The sequence below is a fragment of the Lentinus tigrinus genome, assembly GCF_003813185.1.
Source record: "Lentinus tigrinus ALCF2SS1-7 unplaced genomic scaffold L226scaffold_32, whole genome shotgun sequence".
In the NCBI taxonomy this organism is placed as follows: domain Eukaryota; kingdom Fungi; phylum Basidiomycota; class Agaricomycetes; order Polyporales; family Polyporaceae; genus Lentinus; species Lentinus tigrinus.
In genome coordinates, this window is record NW_027137941.1 from 103816 (window position 1) to 116835 (window position 13020).

Sequence of the window (13020 nt, forward strand, 5' to 3'; positions counted from 1 at the left end):
CTGACGACGGTCGCCTTTCCGCTCTACTCCTCCTCCCTCCCCTCTCAGTCTCAGCGCTGTCCTCTGTCTTCCGCCCTCTCGATCTCGACACTGGCGGTGGCCCTCGCCTCATCGCTTACTAGCTCGCCCTTCCTCGGAGGCTTGGACGCTCATTGCGCATGTCAGGTGCTCATTCATGTATGCGGACTTACCTGAACTTGGTATCGTATGATGTGCTCGGCTGGCGACACGTTCTTGCAGGGCTTCCGGCTCCGTCGGTATCTGTCGTAGGCACAATTAGCGGCGCGGTTGCGAACGGTGGCGCGCGCACGGCGATCGTTCAATACAACCTTGTTCCGAACGCGAACGCCCAAGGGTCGAACATGGGTGGGACCAGTCACGGTGGACGTGAAGCTCTGAAGATTGTGGGATGAAGCGGGGAAGGTCGAGACCACCGCGCGTTGGCGAGGTGAGTCCGAGCCCATCGCTGCTATCTGGACTTGGTATCGTAGGATGTGCTCGCCTCGCGACATGTTCTTGAAGTTGCAAGGCTCCGTCGGGCTCGGGCGCTGTCATAGACATTAACACCAACGAGCAGCAAAGGCGCGGTTCCGAAGGGTGGCACGCGCGCCGCGGTGGCTCAATACAATCCCGTTCTGTACGCGAAGGGTCAAACGTATGGGTGGGACGATGGACGTGAAGGATCGGATGGTACGGACTACGGCATTGGGATGAAGCGGGGAAGGTCGAGACCACCGCGCGTTGGCGAGGTGAGTCCGAGTCCATCGCTCTTGCGTACGCAATCGATTCTGACATACCCCTCGAGGTTCGTTGGGGACCAGGGAAGGGCGAAGGTGTCCCGTCTATTCCACACTCCTGTCTCGTTGCACGAAGGACGCGCCGTCGCGCATGTCAATTCGCAATACATCCCCCAATCCATTGACACTGACAGCTGGATTTGCCAAGGGTCGTGTTGCGGTGCAGGAGTGTGCCTGCGGCGTCGCCCGTCGACGCGTTCGCGACTGGCCGCGGAGGTCAACGGCGGCCCTCGTCTCCTCCTGACTGCGGGGTACTTAACCACGCGCGTGTCCGCGCGAAATCCGTCGTCCGTCAAGTGACCCGGGTTGGGTCGCTAGCCCAAATCGACGCAAGTGCGCATCGTTTGTCTCGGTCCCCATGCGATGGAGGCCTTGGCTCGCGGGATGGGATGGGTGAGTGCAGTGGGCGATGGAGGGGGAGCTGGATGTCCGCGGCTGAAACGATCTCCCGCCCCGCATTTGATCGCGCCGAGCGGTGTGGGGGGCCCTGGGGGTCACCTGCCCACGCTACGCCCATTTTGGCGAGATGGCCGGCTTAGGTAAGCGGGCTCTCAAAAAGGATTGGAGGACGGGCTGGCCAGTCGCTCGACTCGCATTCTCCGCCCACAGTCGTCGACGCGTTCGCTCCCTGTTCTCCTCCCAGCCCACGCACCTCGACACTCGACCAGCCAGCCATGTCCCACATCGAGAAAGCAGAGAAGCAGCCCACCATTGACGCCAACCCCCCGCCCGGCGCGTACTCTTCGTACAGCCAGCCCCAGTACTACCGCCAGCTCGGCGACCCTGGTCCTCTGTGAGTCGCCCTGATTGACTTGTCTCCCGATGCTCGAACGCGATGTCTGATTCCAGCGTGCTTTTACGTGCAGGGGGCTCTATGGGTTCGCGTCGACGACCTTCATCCTGTCGATGTACAACGTCCAGGCACGGGGCGTCGTCACCCCCAACGTCGTGATTGGCATGGCCCTCTTTGTCGGCGGTCTCGCGCAGTTCGTCGCCGGCATGTGGTCCTTTGCCACCCGCAACACCTTTGGTGCCACTGGTACGTGTCTCCCGTCCTCTTTCTCCCCTCCCAATCCCCGCGGGTGCGCTGCGATAACGCGTTTCTCCGTTTCTCCTGCGAAAAGAAGCTCTAGAGCTGATCCCGAATTTGCTCCCTCTTCACAGCGTTCACCATGTACGGCGGCTTCTGGATGTCTTTCGCCACTATCTTTATTCCCGGCTCCGGCGTCGCGGCCGCGTACACCGATGAGACCGAGTTCGCGTCTGCGGTCGGTATCTACCTCTGGACATGGTTCATCGTGACCGTCCTCCTCTTGTAAGTCTCCCCTCTTTCTGCCGTGTAGACATCAGCGCTGACAATTTTCCCCGATGCAGCATTGCGTCCCTGCGCCGGAACATGGGCCTCATCGTCCTCTTTTTCTTCCTCTCCATCACCTTCGCGCTTCTCGGCGCTGGAAAATTCTCAACCGCCCATGCAGTCGCGCTCGACAAGGCTGGCGGCGCGCTCGGGATCATCACCGCTCTTGTTGCGTTCTACGTCGGCACCGGCGAGATGCTCGCGGACCCCGTCACGTCGTGGTTCCGCCTCCCGCTCGGGCAGATCCCCAAGGGGCGCATCGATTAGATGATGATAGTGTTTTGCGCGCAGTGTGCTCGCGCGTTTAGTTCACAGTGACGGCCGCCGCCGCTATATTCGTACTCCATCATCTCGTCTCATCCGACCCACACGCGCTCCGCTGCCCCATGGGCCATACCCCCCCCCCCCCCCCTTGCCCTCATCCCCGCATGCCCCCCTCATCCCCCTCCCCCGTCCTAGTGTTTATTTCCGCCCGCGACACCCCGCTACCACACCCGCCACCGTGCGTTCTGTTTCTATATGGCATATGCTGCCCCGTGTACGATAACTCTTGCTTGTGCCGTGTGTCTGCATATCATACTCTTTTTTGTCTTAAGCACGCTACGATCTCGCATGAATGGATGGATCTCTGGATACTCTGGATACTCTGGACGTTTGCCTCTCAGTACTCAGTCTCAGATCTCTGTGATTACACAGTGCACATGCGTGCCGCGAGTCCGATTGCGTCGGCCCCGGGCCGGCTTCTATGGGACGCCGGCGCTGCTGCTCCCCCTGGCTTAATTGGGTGTCGTAACCGCACTCGCGTGAGAGCGCAGTGCGCCCCCTCCGGAGTCCGATGTCAGGCTTCAGGCTTCCCAGTGCTTCCGCCACTTCCGAGTCCGGGTTCGTAGCCCAGCTCGGGGGGGTACACTGTAGACCGTAGGACTTGTGCAAGAGTACGAAAGACGGGCTGAGTGATGTGACGAGGGCGAGACGGTGCGTTCATTCGGAGGCCGCCGATTGATATCTCGTGCTCTGAGTACTCAGTGCTCAGTGCTCAGTGCTCATTTGTGATTTCCGCACTTCCGGTCCCCGGATTCGTGGTGCGCATGTCCTCAGGGGGCAGGACTGTGTAAGACGGGCTGCGTGGTGTGACACCAGGTGAAAACGTGCTTAGGGAAGTTCAACGGGGCGAGGCTCAGGTACGTGCATGATCATGATTATTCGGAGGCCCAGCCTGAGTGACGAGTCGTCGACGGATTACCACTGACCAGCCCTGCCAGGCAAGTCGTTCGTTACTCGAGTACCGCCTCCGGATCCAGCCAGCCCGGTGAGAGTGCCAATTGCAATGCAATGCCATGGCACTGAGTCCTGACAGTACTATGCAGTATTATCAGTGACCTCGTTCGTGCTCATCGGGACCGGGGTTCGTTTCTCCCTCGCGAGGACGGTGGACCAGGAATTCGAATAGGGCCGGTGACTTGTTCCTCGGGCATGTACGTGACGCAGAAGAAGACCCGGCATACATGACATTATTGATGCATCGACTCTGGCCCAGCGTGCCTGTGGCACCGGCACTGAACGTTGAACCCTGTCACTGTCAGATAGTCGGACGTGATTTCCTCGAGTCGAGTCTGAAGATCCGAAGATTCACGACGTCCTGACACCTGTCAGTCTTGGGCTCGGGTCCGGGCGTCGTCGTCGCCGAGCCTCGGAGCGGTCAGCCTCATGCCATTGCTTGCGACCCACGTCCCGACGGCCGTGTGTGGGGGTGGGGTATTTACCCGGCGGGACATGGTGCGTGCATACATACAAGACGCGGTGCTATGAGCGCTGGAAGGGAGAAACCGATTCGACGCGATTTCTGGTGGACCTCTCGGACCTCGACGTCACGGGCACCGTCAGGGTGTGAAGACCGGCCGTGCTGCCGGAGACGGCGAGAGAGAGAGACGGTTACGGTTACGGCTACGGGACTCGGCAGGAAGATATACAATACCGGTACGTGGCCTGGGTCTCAACGTGTAAGCAGTGGCCATGATCGACTCGTCGCTCACGCACCCGTTCGATTCGTAGGCACCATGGGGGTCGATTGTCACCAAAAGGACATACTAGGGGTGGTATGCTCTGTCGTGGAGCTTCGAATTCGGTAAGCCATTGAACTGTATATTGATCATTGCATGCGCTGAAGGCGACCCGGGTGCCAGTGAGGCGTCACTTATAATGCTGTCCAGCGCCCCGTCTGTGCGACAAGTTCACAGCTCAAATATCCTCAAGGGCATGTAGGTGATTGAGAGAAGCTCGATCGCGCCTGGGACCTCGTCCCGGACGCGACCCTGAGCAGAAATCCTCGACGACGTGAGTCAAAAATCAACTACTAGTGACTACTTAGGCAGAGACAGTAATCGGGCCGCGGACGTGATTGTGAGTCCCAAGCTCAGGTTCCCACCACCTTGCCTCTAATCCGGCAGCGCCCGGGCCCTCAGCCGAGCTAGTGCGTTTTACGACTCGTCATGCACTCAGCTGGCACGCGCGGCACGAGAGCGCCCTGTCGCGGGGTGGTGCATACATTGACAAGACAGTCACACAGTGCTATACTTGAAGGGAGCCCATCACGATTTTGTGGGGGACCTCTCGCATGCCAAGGCGAGCTCAGCCGCTGCCCTGGACCTGCAGATGGCCGCAAACCTCTCCCCTCTCCCCTCCTCTCACGAGAATTCGCGGGTACCCGCGAGTCCGGTATTCAAGCTTCACTCCACGACAGTCGTACATCCCGACGGTACGTGGCCCGCCCAAGCCGTCTAAAGAACCGCCAGCTCGATCTCGGAGTGTTGGCCGCTATCGACGCAGGCAAAATTTATTGCCTGGCTGCTTGTCGTCTGAACACCTGGTACTCTGGATGTTCGACGCGCCATGGTGTCCAGTGTCACGGAACGGAACGACGAACGCGGCTGTCCTGGAACCGTCTCAGTAAGTTGTTGAACTACGCATTCGAGACGACACGTAACTAACACCGTTCGCATCCGATTTCATTGCTCTAAGCATAACCTGCTCAAGTGCCACGCAAGGGAGCAGTCGCGATACGCACGCGGCTTGTGTATGCCCTATTACTACCCATTGGGAATAGAGATCTGGCCGTTATAATGTCATAGCAGCTTCAATCCTCGGGCGCGCAAAGCTACACTGGCAAGAGGCAGTCCTAGGTCCATCGCCGCGCTGGGACCGTGAGGCAGCCGCACCGTGCACGTGAGTTTCTTCCGACACCGACTCAATCACTCCACAGTATCTGATAGTAGCAATCGCACGCAACGCGTTTCTTACCCTATCTTATGAACTAAATAGTGAGCGTATGCCGTAACACAGGCCGGTACGTCCCTCCGTTGGCTAAGGTTGGCCCAGTGTAGATTCGACCACTCTCTCGCTTAGCATGATCGCCTTCTCCCTCCCTTCCCTGTGCATGGATGAGGCTCAAACTTGATACGTAACCCATGTGAGCATTTCTGAACACGATCCCTCTTTCCCCGTCTTCTGGAGAGTGCCGGACGAACAGAATACAGCCCTCATAACGTCACGTGAATGTCACGTGGATTGGTCGAATCTACATCAGATTCAGTGGGCCAACGTGATGGCACAGCTTTTGCTGCGATGTTTGGCAGTACGTGGGCTGGCAGTGGACCGCTGCGGACATATCCCACGTCTCGCTATGTATAAAGGCTCCCTCGTACGAAGACGCCATCAAGTACTAGTGCGCGCCCCCAGCATCCTCCGAATTGCGACATCAAGATGGCGAACTGCGAGAAGGGCGCTTCGGGCTCAGACGTGGCGCATCTGAACGACTCCTCCTCCTCCTCCGTGGCGAAGATCCAAAAGTGGAAGGGCGAGGGCCGCATCGTCAAGCATACGCGCATCGGGGTGTGGGATGAGTACGTCGAGGTCGACCCGGACGCGGGCAGAATGTCGATTACGGCCACTGTGGTGAAGAAGTACGAAGGTGTGCTCGGGTCTGTGCCGTACCTGGTGCGCATAGTCAAGGACGTCCTCGGGATCCCGGGGTGCAAGCTCCAGACGTTCTTGTTCGTGGGTGCATCGCTGGGGACCGCCGTTGTTCCTGCCGCGACTCTGTGGTGAGTACTTGTAGCTCAACTCACTTCAGACTTGGAGGTGTGAAGAGGGAACTCAACGCGGCTGCCTCAGGCTCGAGGGACAGCTTGTGAAGATGGTAGGAATTATGCTCAAATTACCTTCGCCCATCCTTTTCATCCTGGCTGACGTCCTACGTCCCAGATAGAAGGTGTCATCGAGACGCGCACCATCGACACCCACGGCCTCCTCCTCATCTGCGCAGGCCGCCTAGCCTGCACGTTCGCCCAGCACGCCCTCACCAACACGACTACCAAAGCAGAGAACACGCTCAACGCACGCATCCGACGCTGGTTCTCCCAGCACCAGTTCGGTGCGTACGCGCGGCTCGACGTGCCGACGTACGGGCTCACCGACGTGCAGAGCAAGCTCGAGGCGTCCGCAGACGACTACTTTGACAGGACGGTCGTGTGGCAGACGCTGAAGAAGACGATGGGCATCGTCAGCTCTGTGGCGCAGCTTGGCGGGCAGGCGTACGTCCTCATGAATGCGTTGAAGGGGCAGAAGGATGGGCTGCTCTTGGTCGGCGTGACGATGATTTCACACACTGTGCCTCTATTGTCGCAGTTCAAGGTGTTCGCCGTAGCGACAGGTGGGTTGGTTCCGTCGGCGCCGGGTGGTGTTGTACTGACGGGATTCCTCTTGTAGCATGGGCAGTTCGCACCCGGAACAAGGACTACGTGAAGATGTGTGGCTGGAAGAAAGCGATCAGACAGGAGAAACACAGGAAGGAGATCGTTGCTGGAAACCTTGTTGGTTACGCCACTTCCGGTGAGCACCGTACCAATCCGAATGTTGAACAGTATGCCTCGATCTGATACCCAACACAGAGTTCAAGGCAGTCACTGACAGACTAGGCGATGACAACCGAACCTGGTACGAAGTTTCACGGAGCCAAGATGCGCATATAAACGCGTGGACGATCGTCAAGGACGTCTTCGCCCACCTCCCTCAGGTAAGCCTTATTCCTCCCATGAGGTGCAACGTTGCATATCTACTGACCATCTCAGATTGCATTCACGATCAGCGCGTTTAGGAGACCCGCCAATATGCCAGAATCGTTGGCTGCACTTGGGCTGGTGCAGTCCGCTGCGAGCTCGTTCGCGTGGTCCGTGTACGAGATGGTGAGCAGGACGAATGGGATCGAGGAGCAGATTCAAGCGGTGCGCAATGTATACGAGCTTGCGGACATCCCGAACGTTGTTTCGGATGGGACCGTGGCGTTCCCGGAGAACGGAGAGTCAATCGAGGCTGGGATAGCGCTGGAGTTCCGGTCAGTGGTCACGTTCATGGTCGTGACGGAGACCGCGTGCGCTGACAGACAGCTGGTGCAGGAACGTGTCCTTCAAGTACCCTGATACGGACAATTATGCACTGCGTGACATCTCGTTCCGCCTCCTTCCTGGCCAGCTCTGCGTGAGTCGTGTCTCTGCTCGGGGTATTCGCGTCCGCTCACTAGAGCCCCGAGCCTGGGATAGGTAATCGTCGGATCGAATGGCGCAGGGAAGAGCACGATTCTGAAGCTCATCGTACGAGTCTATGACCCTGAGGAGGGCGCGATCTTCATTGGGGGCCACGACATACGCACGTTGAAGCTGAGCGATCTTCGCCGAGCCATATCTGTGCTTTTCCAAGACTACACCCACTTCCCGCTATCGGTGAGCGGCTCCTTTGTCTTCGTCGATCTTTGTATCGTACGCAACTGAGCATCGTGCCTTCCTTGGAAGATCCGAGACAACATCGCCCTCGGGGACCCCACTGGCAGCGGGGACGAGAGCCATGTTCGCCAGGCTGCGCGCCTCGGAGGCGCCGAGTCATTCATCGAGAAGCTGTCCGACGGGTTCGAGACGTACCTCGAGCCTCCCGCGGTCGAGTACTGCATTGGACCGACGGAGGGCTCGAAGTCACTGTCAGGGAAGCCGTTTGACGTGACTGCGGTGCGCGACTGCGCGGGTATGAAGACCACGACGAAGACGGAGCTTAGTGGAGGTCAGATGCAGCGCCTTGCTGTGTACGTACTTTCAAGTTCGGCTCGTCAGCATCTTTGTTTACTGAATGCCCTGCCGACACGATGCAGATCGCGGACGTTCATGCGCTCTATCGTGCGTGAGGAGGCGTCCGAAGTCGGCCTGTTACTCTTTGACGAGCCGAGCGCATCTCTCGATCCCGCGGCTGAACATGGTACCGTTCTACGTGCACTCGTCGCCATATCCTTCGCCTGATCCCTGATACCCCCGTTCTCACAGACTTGTTCGATCGCCTATGCGAGCTGAGAGGTAATAAGACTATGGTATTTTCCTCTCATCGCTTTGGGAACTTAACGCGGCATGCGGACTTGATCTTGTAAGTATGGTAACTGGTTTCGTGACTCTGTTCGTCCTGGCTAAAAGATTCAATACTCAGATACATGAACGAGTCTGGAATCGTAGAGTCTGGCACGCACCATTCTCTGCTAGAGGCTGAAGGCGAGTATGCTCGGCTGTGGAAGTTACAGGCGCAAGCATTCATATAAGGATAGTGAGTTGATTCTGTGAAGGTACCCACAGAGTGCGAGATGAATTCGGGCACATGCAGGAACTGCGCGCCCTGTACACGGCATCAGGTCTAAAATCCACTTTCTATCGAAGAACTGTGTAGCGTAGGCGCATCATGCAGCCGGTGCCGTCATCCCGCCGCGGAAAGCGAGAAGCAGATTACGATATTATCTACCAGCGTCCATTGTGTGAGTCCTGACTGACATTTCCCCATCCGTCCAGGCCCCCTTAGGTGTCAAATCCATCCGATCGGAGTGTCCAACGAACGCAGCAGAGCTCCAGCGCGGCTGTTGTGGTCAGAATGTTCGGCAGGTACTGACAAGCAAGACAAATCAGTGCCTCGTGCACGGACCCACACGCGCCCGTATACTAGGATTCCACTGATACGTGGGCAGTGTTGAACTCTATCGCGGTCCGCAGTCATGGCAAAGGACAGTGCTGGAACTATCACCCGCGAAGTGAGAGGGGCTAGGTGACAGGAAGTAATCATATCCGAGCGCGACGGACAGCTTCTCCGATCTCAATTCAATCGCAACGGTTTGTTCTTTGTTGAAATGACTCGCGGCAGCGCCTCCAGCAGCTCCCACTGGTATATAGACACCAGGTGCGTCCGCTGCCTCACAATGTTAGTACGTACTCGATATGCCTCACAACACAATCAAGGTTGCGAGCGAGGATGTCAAGTCAACCTCTCCAAAGACACACATCAAACGCTCCCGACTGGGCGTCTGGGACTTCTACGAGGAGATCGAGGTGGATCGTCCTCGATTCGCTCTAGCCCCGCTGCTTTCCAAGCTAAAAGAGCTTGTGCATTGCTTGCCCTACCTACTTCGGATGTTCAAGGACGTTCTCAGTATACCGGGGTGTCCTCCGCTGGTACTCATCTACGTGGTGGCTCAGCTGGGCGGTGCTCTTGTACCGGCCATCGCGATTTGGTGAGCTTCTTGGTCGAGCTCCATATCGATGTTCAACTTATATACGTTCAGGTTCAAGGGCCAACTACTATCTATCGTAGGTCGTCGAACTCTCCGAGTCGAATATTTTCAGGTCTAACATCGAGCTAAGACCCAGATGGCAATCGAGACTCGCACCGTAGACAAGGAGCGACTTATCCGCATCGCAGCAGGAAGGCTCACGTGCACCGTCGCGAGCTTCTTCTTGGACCAAATTCGAGCGAAGGTCGAGAGGCCTCTCAACGCTCACATCCGGCGCTGGTGGGCGCTGCATTGCTTCCACGCCTATGCCCGTCTCGATCATCCGACGTACAACAAGACTGAGGTGAAACGCCAGCTGCAAGACACCACGGACGACTACTACGGACAATCAGTCATATGGCGCACGATTGAGCTAGCCAGCGATATCGTGAGCATAGTCACGAGGCTCGTCGCACAGACTCTCGTGCTGGTTCAAGTCCTGCACGGCCAGCCGGACGGCCCATTGCTCGCTGTCCTCACCTTGTTCGCGCAAGTGCTGGTCTGCGCAGCAGACATGCCTATCCTCCGGTCTACGCGAAGTATGTCCTTCGAACTCTACCTCATGACTTACTCATACTAATAAGTGGTATTCGTAGTTTGGTTAGCGAAGACTGTCGACCATGACTTCATCAAGATGAAAGGTTGGAAGCATGTCGTCCGCGAGGACCTGCACCGCAAGGAGTTTGTTGTGGGTAACCTCGCCGGACACGCATCCTCTGGTATGTTCTGTTCGCTATGCCCGAATTCATCATACCAGTGCTGACATTTGCTCTAGAGTTCAAGAAGGCCTCCGAACGGGTCGGAGATAACGATACCGATTGGAGCGAATGGGGATACCTGATTGATTGGCCATTGCCAAGTATCTGGTCGGTATTCCACCAGCCACTTGCCCAGCTTCCGCAAGTACGTCTTCCAGTAGTAATACGCCAGTCGCAGTTCAGCTCATGACAAGACTAGATCATCTTCACTTTGCGTGCTGCGCAGTATCCGATGAGCATCCCCGTCTCGCTCGCATCTCTCAGCCTGATCCAGGACGCGGCTTCGAAGTTTGTGTGGTCATTCCAGGACATGATCTACCGAATGCGGGGTATTGAACACCAGCTCACTGCGGTCAAGAAGCTGTATGAAGTCGCGAAGATTCCCAATGTAATCCCTGACGGCACCATCCCGTTTCCCGAGGAAGCTTCGCAGATTCGGTCCGGAGTCGCTCTAGAGTTCAGGTGAGCGATTGCGCACTATTCGATGTAGTTGTACGGCATTGACATAGGCTCCCGTGGCAGGAATGTGTCTTTCAAGTACCCGGATGCCGAGAAATGCGCACTGCGGAATATTTCCTTCAGCGTCGAACCGGGACAGCTTTGCGTACGTTGAATTCTTCTCGCATGCTTCTCAATACACTGACCTGTTATCGCTCAGGTAATTGTGGGTAGCAACGGATCCGGGAAAAGTACCATTCTCAAGCTCGCAACACGACTCTACGACCCGGAGGAAGGGGAGATCTTCTTCGGTGGCCACGACATACGAACTCTCAAGCTCTACGACCTCCGGCAAGCCATATCCGTTCTGTTCCAAGACTATACTCTCTTCCCACTCTCGGTATGCACAATTATCTCATCGTTGACCTTCCATAGATACTCACTGACCGCTTCCATTTCTAGATTCGCGACAACATTGCTATGGGGGATCCCGCCACCGCTCACGACGACGACCGTGTACGTCTCGCCGCTCGCCTCGCCGGCGCAGAAAGCTTTGTGGACAAGCTTCCAGACGGGTTCAACACCTACCTTGAGCCGCCCGTCTCTACTGAGTACTCGAGCACGCCCGAGGGTCAGACGCTCTTCACTGGCCGCAAGGTCAATTATGATGGTTTGCGGGAGGCCGCAGGTGTGAAGTCGACCGAGGCGGCGGCACTGAGTGGAGGGCAGATGCAGCGGCTTGCGGTGGCACGGACGTACATGCGCTCAGTCATGCAGGAACACTCCGAGGTCGGTCTGCTGCTGCTCGACGAGCCAAGTGCTGCCCTTGACTCAGCGGCCGAGCATGGTGAGAGCGAATCTTTTGCGAGTACTCATACCACGCTGAGGGAAGTGTTTAGAACTGTTCGACCGGCTCCGGAAGTTGCGAGGGAACAAGACGATGGTCTTCTCCACGCACCGATTCGGCAACCTCACGAAACATGCCGACTTGATTCTGTATGTTGGTCATATCTTGCCATATGTCAATAGAACTGACACTTCTCCACTTCAGCTACATGGACGAGTCCGGGATTGTCGAGTCTGGGACCCACGAAGCTCTGCTGAAGCGCGATGGAGAGTACGCAAGGCTATGGAAGTTGCAGGCTCAGGCATTCGTTTGACAGGTGCAGGATCAGGCAATCCTTTAGGAGTTCCGCGTAAAGTCATCGGAACCAATGAAACATCGAGTCGAGTGTCAGCGCATCCGAGAGGCTGGAAACAGTACGCCTCAAATGGTGTAGTCATTAACGTGCCCTATGCTTTCACTCACATCCAGCCCCCAATACCTCTCCGCCCCGTCAACGCGCCATGCATCCCGGACCTTGAACTCGCAAAGCTGCAGACCAGTGCCTACGATGCTGATTTCGTCGACATGTTCTGCTATCTGGGCGACGACCTGTTCTTCTACCGACTCTGGGATATACGGATCATTCGGCTGGATCATGAAACGACGAAGGCGGTGGCCTGCGCCGGCGCGGAACACCGCCATGTCCACGAGCTTGGAGAACTGCACCATGTTGTGTCGGAATTTGGGGGCTTGTATGTACAAGTCGCGAAGGGCGGGAAGAAGGACCGGCTCCTCCAGCAGCAGGTCGCACATGACGTTGAACGGGACCGTGCTGCGGTGCTCCGTCGATTTCCCCACAATGGCCTTGAGCTAGACAACGGCAGAAAGATGCGGAAGGAGTGTAGGCCAGAAGGTGTGACAGTAGAGGAAGTTGATATAGAGCGAGGTTACCGTGGATAGGGTGATGATCGTCGGGAGACCGTGGTACCACCGATACCAGGTGACCCGCCGTCTTCTGGCATGATCGTCGCTATCCAGAACCCGGAGGCATCATCGTCAGCGATGATGAGGCCCTCGGCATCCCCTGAAAGGATATCGAGCCTTGTCGGATAACGCAGCGACGTGATCGCTGGTAGCGGACCCATGCGCTTCGCTGACCTAGAGATGAACCAAAAGCAGACACAAAATCAAAGAGCGAGCTATACCGGATGGAGTGGAAT

General features: G+C 57.1%; 4 protein-coding genes across 4 annotated transcripts; 3 read left to right on the plus strand and 1 right to left on the minus strand.

Annotated features, from left to right (window-relative positions):
- Positions 1-26: 26 nt before the first annotated feature.
- On the minus strand, positions 27-942 carry L226DRAFT_213212 (uncharacterized protein). The gene has a single exon (XM_067672933.1). It carries the CDS (start codon positions 793-795, stop codon positions 277-279), a length of 519 nt encoding a protein of 172 aa, XP_067531593.1. The 5' UTR covers positions 796-942; the 3' UTR covers positions 27-276.
- Positions 943-1195: 253 nt separating this feature from the next.
- L226DRAFT_213160 (FUN34 transmembrane protein) lies at positions 1196-2545 on the plus strand. Its single transcript, XM_067672932.1, has 4 exons — positions 1196-1590; positions 1664-1836; positions 1962-2112; positions 2172-2545. The coding sequence occupies exons 1-4, from the start codon at positions 1472-1474 to the stop codon at positions 2419-2421; spliced, it is 693 nt and encodes a 230-aa protein (XP_067531594.1). The 5' UTR covers positions 1196-1471; the 3' UTR covers positions 2422-2545.
- Positions 2546-5788: 3243 nt separating this feature from the next.
- On the plus strand, positions 5789-9031 carry L226DRAFT_492148 (P-loop containing nucleoside triphosphate hydrolase protein). Its single transcript, XM_067677381.1, has 13 exons — positions 5789-6254; positions 6325-6349; positions 6415-6862; positions 6919-7041; positions 7101-7225; positions 7281-7543; positions 7605-7686; positions 7749-7928; positions 7998-8281; positions 8348-8451; positions 8517-8613; positions 8674-8787; positions 8845-9031. The coding sequence occupies exons 1-12, from the start codon at positions 5914-5916 to the stop codon at positions 8780-8782; spliced, it is 2181 nt and encodes a 726-aa protein (XP_067531595.1). The 5' UTR covers positions 5789-5913; the 3' UTR covers positions 8783-8787; positions 8845-9031.
- Positions 9032-9446: 415 nt separating this feature from the next.
- L226DRAFT_469229 (P-loop containing nucleoside triphosphate hydrolase protein) lies at positions 9447-12134 on the plus strand (the record flags this gene model as incomplete). Its single annotated transcript, XM_067676198.1, has 11 exons — positions 9447-9739; positions 9791-9815; positions 9870-10317; positions 10375-10497; positions 10554-10681; positions 10736-10998; positions 11059-11140; positions 11195-11374; positions 11437-11821; positions 11874-11970; positions 12026-12134. 11 exons carry the CDS (start codon positions 9447-9449, stop codon positions 12132-12134), a joined length of 2133 nt encoding a protein of 710 aa, XP_067531596.1.
- Positions 12135-13020: the final 886 nt, after the last annotated feature.

What these genes read in the sequence shown, in the direction of transcription:
- L226DRAFT_213160 (XM_067672932.1), top strand. Translation starts at nt 1,472, where the DNA reads ATGTCCCACATCGAGAAAGCAGAGAAGCAGCCCACCATTGACGCCAAC. An exon ending in CTCGGCGACCCTGGTCCTCT is followed by an intron (nt 1,591 to 1,663) that starts GTGAGTCGCCCT and finishes TTTTACGTGCAG; the next exon opens with GGGGCTCTATGGGTTCGCGT. An exon ending in CAACACCTTTGGTGCCACTG is followed by an intron (nt 1,837 to 1,961) that starts GTACGTGTCTCC and finishes CCCTCTTCACAG; the next exon opens with CGTTCACCATGTACGGCGGC.
- L226DRAFT_213212 (XM_067672933.1), bottom strand. Translation starts at nt 795, where the DNA reads ATGTCAGAATCGATTGCGTACGCAAGAGCGATGGACTCGGACTCACCT.
- L226DRAFT_492148 (XM_067677381.1), top strand. Translation starts at nt 5,914, where the DNA reads ATGGCGAACTGCGAGAAGGGCGCTTCGGGCTCAGACGTGGCGCATCTG. An exon ending in TGTTGGTTACGCCACTTCCG is followed by an intron (nt 7,042 to 7,100) that starts GTGAGCACCGTA and finishes TACCCAACACAG; the next exon opens with AGTTCAAGGCAGTCACTGAC. An exon ending in TCCTTCCTGGCCAGCTCTGC is followed by an intron (nt 7,687 to 7,748) that starts GTGAGTCGTGTC and finishes AGCCTGGGATAG; the next exon opens with GTAATCGTCGGATCGAATGG.